Genomic DNA, 5797 nt, shown 5'->3' with positions numbered 1-5797 from the left:
CTCCCTCCCTCCTCTCTCTCCTTCCCTCCCTCCCTCCCTCCTCTCTCTCTCCTTCCCCGACTTCTACTCCATTCCTCTCTTGGAACTAAGAATGTACTGAGACATTAGCCATGGGCTCTCTATGCCCTTATTTCAACAAGCAAAAATACTTCAACAACTCTAGCCTCACATGAATCTTTACCACTGGACCACCAGGCTCCCTAAAGCACCTCAAGAAGGATTCACCACAGCGAACTCTCTCCCGATACTCTCCATGGGAAGCCAAGACAAGAAGAGGGGCATAGATCCTCAAGATAACACACACCACGTTCTCAACATCAGTGTCTTGATGATTTTTTTTGGACGGTGATAGGATAGGGAGAGTGGGGAGTACAGGAAGATAGAGGAGACGCAGAGGAGTGGCGAAAAGAGAAAGGATCGCAATGCACCTTTCTTTTTTCTTTTGAGTTTACTAATATATGTAATGTAACAAATAATGATAAGAAAGTTTCCCCTGACCTTCTCACGAAAACCACCTAAAATATACTTAGAAGGAATTAAAGGGAGGGAAAAAACGGGCAGGCAAACAAACCACGAATTCCCAATTCTCAGCCTCCCAGTTCCACTAGTGCGTCAACAGCAAAGAAACTCGTTCCTTTACCTCTTTCACTCAATATTCCATCAATGCTGTGTTTGGTCTTCTTTTCGTTCTCTTCCACTTCCTTCCTTTCAATTTCTGCATCTTCTTCCTCTCCTTTTCCAAATTTACTTCTCAGGATGCGGCTGATGGAACTCACTTCAAGGGGGGGAAATGGAAAAGTTGGAACCCTCTCTCTATTACTGAAGGGAAATATTCCTCAAATGCTTCCCCAGGCTATCTGAAAACTACCTTCAAAATCTTCCAGCCTTGTCTCTTAGGATGTTCCTGTCTCTCATTGAAATTACGCGACCACCTGTCTCCCCCATACCCAGAATTGATTTAGAAGAGTTTATTGTGACTCCCAAAAGCAATGCAGTGCCAAGTTGAGACGCCAAACTACTACTCGTTCTTTAACTTTCGAGAAGCATTTCCCTCGACCCGAAGGACGATGGTCCAAGTGCCCAGGCCAAGAAATAGCTTTCCAACCAGATAACTCTGGAGCAGAAAGTATGGAACTACCGTGTTCGTTTCAAGAGAATACCACAGAAAAGTACTTTTTTTTTTTTTTTTTAGGGCATGAAAGGTTTCGATTTCAACTCTAGAATAGTTTGCTATTGTAAAATCAAAAGAAAAATGCATTCTCCTTCATTTATTTTTTCCAGATTCCAGTCTGGTAAACAAATCCATGCTCTGAAATATCTCTTCTCTCAGGGAGAAGAAGGGGAAAAAGTAGTTTCCATTTAATTAAAAACAAACTCTCTCTTTCTCTCCTCCCCTCTGCTCCTCTTTCACCTCCTCCCCCAGTGGAGACGCCCCAGCTAGGGGACGGGTTGCTCTCCATCTTCCTTCCTAGACATTGAAAAGTCTCCGGTGGCATGTCCCCTATTTCCTTTATGATGGGGTTACGAAAACATTTGTTTCTTTTTAAAACAGACCATCAATATTAATAAACACTTTGCCTCCCGGGTCTCTCTCCTCCTGTGCCTGGCCTACAGGCAGTCTATTTCGTGGCTGCTTAGTAACTTCTCCCTGCCGCTCCGAGGAGCAACTAGCCTTCACAAGATAAAAGTTATTAATATCCAGGTTTCCTAAATATTTCCTGACCCCCGGGAGCCGGCTCCTTATTAGAAGTCCCCTCCCCATCGCCTTGCCCAATTATCCTGTACTAGGCAGTTACTACTTGAACCAGTGGACTAGCAGGAACAGGGACTGGAAGCTGGGAATGAGAGAGATACTTGTGAATGGCTCTCGGTACCTGAAGGAACGGTGTTGCGGTCACAGACCGCGTCTTTGAGCAGCTTATCTCGAATTTCCCAGCTGAACATGCCAGGATTCTCTCTTTTGTATTCCTCGATTTTCTTCTCAACGTCAGGCGTTGTCACCTGCTTTAATAGAGCAAACAGACGAGCCATAAAGTTGGTACAGTTGACCGCTGAAAGGGTCTAAGGACTACTTCTACAGCCTTCACAAATAGGCTTCAAATGGAACCTCGAACTCTACCTCTCGTTACCTGCTCTAGTTCCCTTGACAAGTTCGCTCTTAGCAGCAAAAATTAATCGACCTTTGAGAGTATTTTCTTAGGAAAGGAACCAAGACAGGGGCAAAGAACTCTCTGAGTTGTCCACTAGACTTAATGAAAGGGTCGGGCTGTAAACTAGCAATAATAACTCCGAGGGATTCCTGACCAAGACCCATCTTTTTGGGTCTTGAAACCTAAAACTAAATAACTGGACTGTGGAGAAATAGCCCAAGGAAACGTTACTCCTAGAAGCTTCGATCTTCTTAACTGACCGAGAAATAGTGAGCAAAGTGGGTAGCTACATAGTTAAGAGACTGTTTCCCTGATTTTTAAAATTGCTAATTGATTTTTTAAAAAAATTAATGGATAATTGAGGGAAGGAAGGACACGGAATCTTAATTTTCCTCCAAATATCCGGAAGTTCTAGTATTTTTCTCCCTGAATTTGATTTAGTTCTCCTCTTGGTTGTGCAGATTAAAAATAGCCTAAACGTCCCCGTATGTTGGCTTTATTTTAGGAATAAAAAATGAAGATTCTCAATATCATCCCCCACTCAAAAAAACTGCAAAAGTTTCGGTGAGAAGAAAGGGAATGGGGCGGAGGATTCCATAAAGGAAACCGGGAAAGGGTTCTGAGGTTATAGCGGGGAACAACTCTTCAACCTTTCATCTACTTGTTTCAACGTCACCTGGACTTTCTGTCCCTCCCCGCCCTTGGACAGTCTGAGTTTGTTGTGAGAATAGACTCCAACTGCCAGACACCATAAAGTGAAAGCGGGCCGGAGAAAGTAGGGGATTTGAAGGGCTGCAGAACGGAAGAGATGGTAGGAGAAGGAGTCAGAGAAAAGCCCTCAACAGGTAGGCCTGCACGGCTTGCAGTTTGGACAAGGGTGTATATTAAAAAAATGTATATATTGAGGTCTCGACAAAAGTCCAAACTCTTTTCTTGTCTTTTGGAATAACGCTAGTCTCTCAAGACTTAATCCATTAGGTAGATGAGAGAGACAGAGAGAGAACACGGAGCACGTCTCTGGATTTAAAACTATTTGCATTGAAAATCTACCGAGGAAAAACTTCCTTCTCTCCCTCTGCAACCAACCTCCTACTCAACACTCAACCAAAGAGAATTAAGTCAAGACAGCAGCAAACTTTAGCTGGGCTAGAATCCTCACCTTGGGTTTACTGCCCCCGATGGCCCCCGGTCGAATGGAGCCGGTCTCCTGATACCTGCACAGGATTTTGGAGACGCAGCCGTGGGACACCCGCAACTGTCGAGAGATGACACAGGGCCGGATGCCATGGTGGGCCATCTCCACTATCTTGTGACGGATGTGGTTGGGTAGTGGCCTGCCATTGATAAAAACGCCACCGAGCTGGTTGACTCTACCCTGTCCTAAAGGAGTGGACACTTAGAAAAAGAAGGGAGGGAAGGGAAAGTAAAAATGTTATTTAAAATGAGAGCCAGAAACAAAACCGTCTTACAAAACAACGTTATACGGTCAGCTACTAGAAGCCAAAATCAGTTTCAATACATTTGCCTTTCTAGTACACTGGACTATTTTGACCCAAGATTTTCTCCCGAATGATTAGAACTCTCAAACACACACACACACACACACACACACACACACACACACACACACACACACACACTGGTCTTATGTGAAATTAGTATGTCAAAAATACATGCTTTTCCTTCACTAGAGGGCATTGAGAGGTTTGGCAAGTTGGGGAAAAGATTTGGGAGAGTTGCTGGACTTCCCCACCCATCCACCTAGATCAGAACATCAGAGAAGACACCCTACAAATGAAGGCCACCGCTCATTGTCTTTTCTCTAACAAAATAAACCATTTCAGTCCTTCCTTTTCTTAGAAGACTGGACTATCTGACAGTCCTTGGAAGTTTTGGATAGTGACTAGACCATTGGGGCTTAAACTAACCCAGAGAAAGATCAAATCATCCTATAGTTTTTCACCTGTTACACTTATTTCTCTTTACTTGGAGTTTTGGAATTGAAGAAACTCACAATGAGTTAGAAGTGGCTTAGAAGAGACATATGAGACTGGGGGAGGGAGTACTATAGAGAATATCACATTATATTATACTACTGTTGCCTTACATTTTCTCCCTTTAAATTATACTACATCATATTATAATGATAAATGATGTGAATGACACTTCAGTCGAATTACACTATACTACACTTCTTGCAAATCAAGCCTTATGGAAATTAATTTTTAAGAATATTGATTCTATTCTATCCCTGATGGCTTTACTTAAAATATCAGGCAAATATTATTTCCTAAAAGGATGTAAAATATTTAGGGCTTAGGGTGGATTTAAAACAAGAACTACAGCAGCAATGGAGGTAGTGACAACAAAAACATTGCCTTAGGACTATTGGTTTGACACAAGATGCTGAGAATGAGGAGACAACCCTGACCATTCTCAAACAACCCCTTTCCACACATTTCAGAGCTGCAGCAGATCTCCCTGTCTTCCCGATTCAATGAAGATTTATTTAGTTTTAGAGCAAACAACATCACCATCATCGACAACAACAAAAAGTGGACGGATGGGAAACAACCGCAATTAATTTGTAACAAATAAATGTGTGTAAGCTAAAACACAGTCTAACCTTGCTTCCTTCCTCTACTGGTTAATTCCAAAATTGGGTTTTGCTTGTTTAAAAAAAACAAAAAACAAAAAACGCAGAACTGAAAGCAAGAAGTATCCGAGGAAACACACGTAGACTCAGAGCTTTGGAAATTCTCCCTCTTAAACTCTGAGGCTTCTAGCCTTCGATTCGGGCCAGAGGAGGAAGGGGCTAAACTTACCTTCTAATGGGAATCCGCTGCGAGGGTAGTTTTGTCCCGGAGCTGGTCGCATCATTCTGGGGACAGCTCCAGCCAGAGTTGTCATTTTGGAGACAGCTTCACTTTAAAATTGTATCCAGGTGAAGGCTAAAAAAAGAGTAGAGAGCAGCTCTGGCAATCTAGAACTCCGGCGAATCAAGCAAGCCCCTCCCCCTCCGAAAAAATTAAAAATAAAAAAAGGGAGGAACGGAAAGCTCTCCCTCTTGTTTTGTCGGCAAGATGCGATATTTCTCGATCGAAACGCAAAAAGAGAAAAGGATGGGTGAGAGAACAAAAGAAAAACCAAACCAAACCCACTACAACAAAGTTTTGTGCAAGTCTGGGGACGTTGCACCAGCCGGTATAAGGCGACTTCGGCCACGGTGTAGGGATTGGCACACTTTGATATGAAACGGGGGAGGGGGTGTGGGGAGGGGGAAGTGATGGTGGCAGGAATGATTTTCTTCCTGTTGTTGATACAGAGTGAAAGGAACTCTGCTCTGGAGTATTTATTAGTTCTTTCACCCAAAGCTCGATCAGGAGCCCTGAGCTGCGATTGGCCAACCCGGAGACTGTCCCGTCTAGAGGATACAGGAGCTGATTGGGTGAAATCCGCAACTTTCTCTTCTCATCATTACAATCGAGGCCTCAGTAGAGGAGGGTGACCCAGTCCATTGCTTCTTCCCTCCATAAAATGTCCTTTCAGAGGAAGGAGAAAATGCAAAGAAGGGGAAAAGGAGAATACCTTGGAAAGCTAGCTGCTCGTCTCTCTCTCTCTCTCTCTCTCTCTCTCTCTCTCTCTCT

The 5797-nt window shown here is 43.5% G+C and overlaps 1 protein-coding gene across 1 annotated transcript; it reads right to left on the bottom strand.

Moving 5' to 3' along the window:
- Positions 1–640: 640 nt before the first annotated feature.
- Positions 641–5060, bottom strand: LOC123254277 (paired box protein Pax-3; the record flags this gene model as incomplete). The annotated part of the gene is made up of 4 exons (XM_044683323.1): positions 4976–5060; positions 3310–3545; positions 1875–2001; positions 641–775 (listed from the first exon to the last, which is right to left on the bottom strand). Coding segments are annotated over exons 1-4 (583 nt in total), but the record flags the coding sequence as incomplete, so codon positions are not given.
- Positions 5061–5797: the final 737 nt, after the last annotated feature.

This window comes from Gracilinanus agilis, unplaced genomic scaffold (genome assembly GCF_016433145.1).
Source record: "Gracilinanus agilis isolate LMUSP501 unplaced genomic scaffold, AgileGrace unplaced_scaffold18927, whole genome shotgun sequence".
Lineage (NCBI taxonomy): Eukaryota > Metazoa > Chordata > Mammalia > Didelphimorphia > Didelphidae > Gracilinanus > Gracilinanus agilis.
The sequence above is the reverse complement of the archived record's forward strand: the minus strand, read 5'-3'. Positions and strand labels throughout refer to the sequence as shown.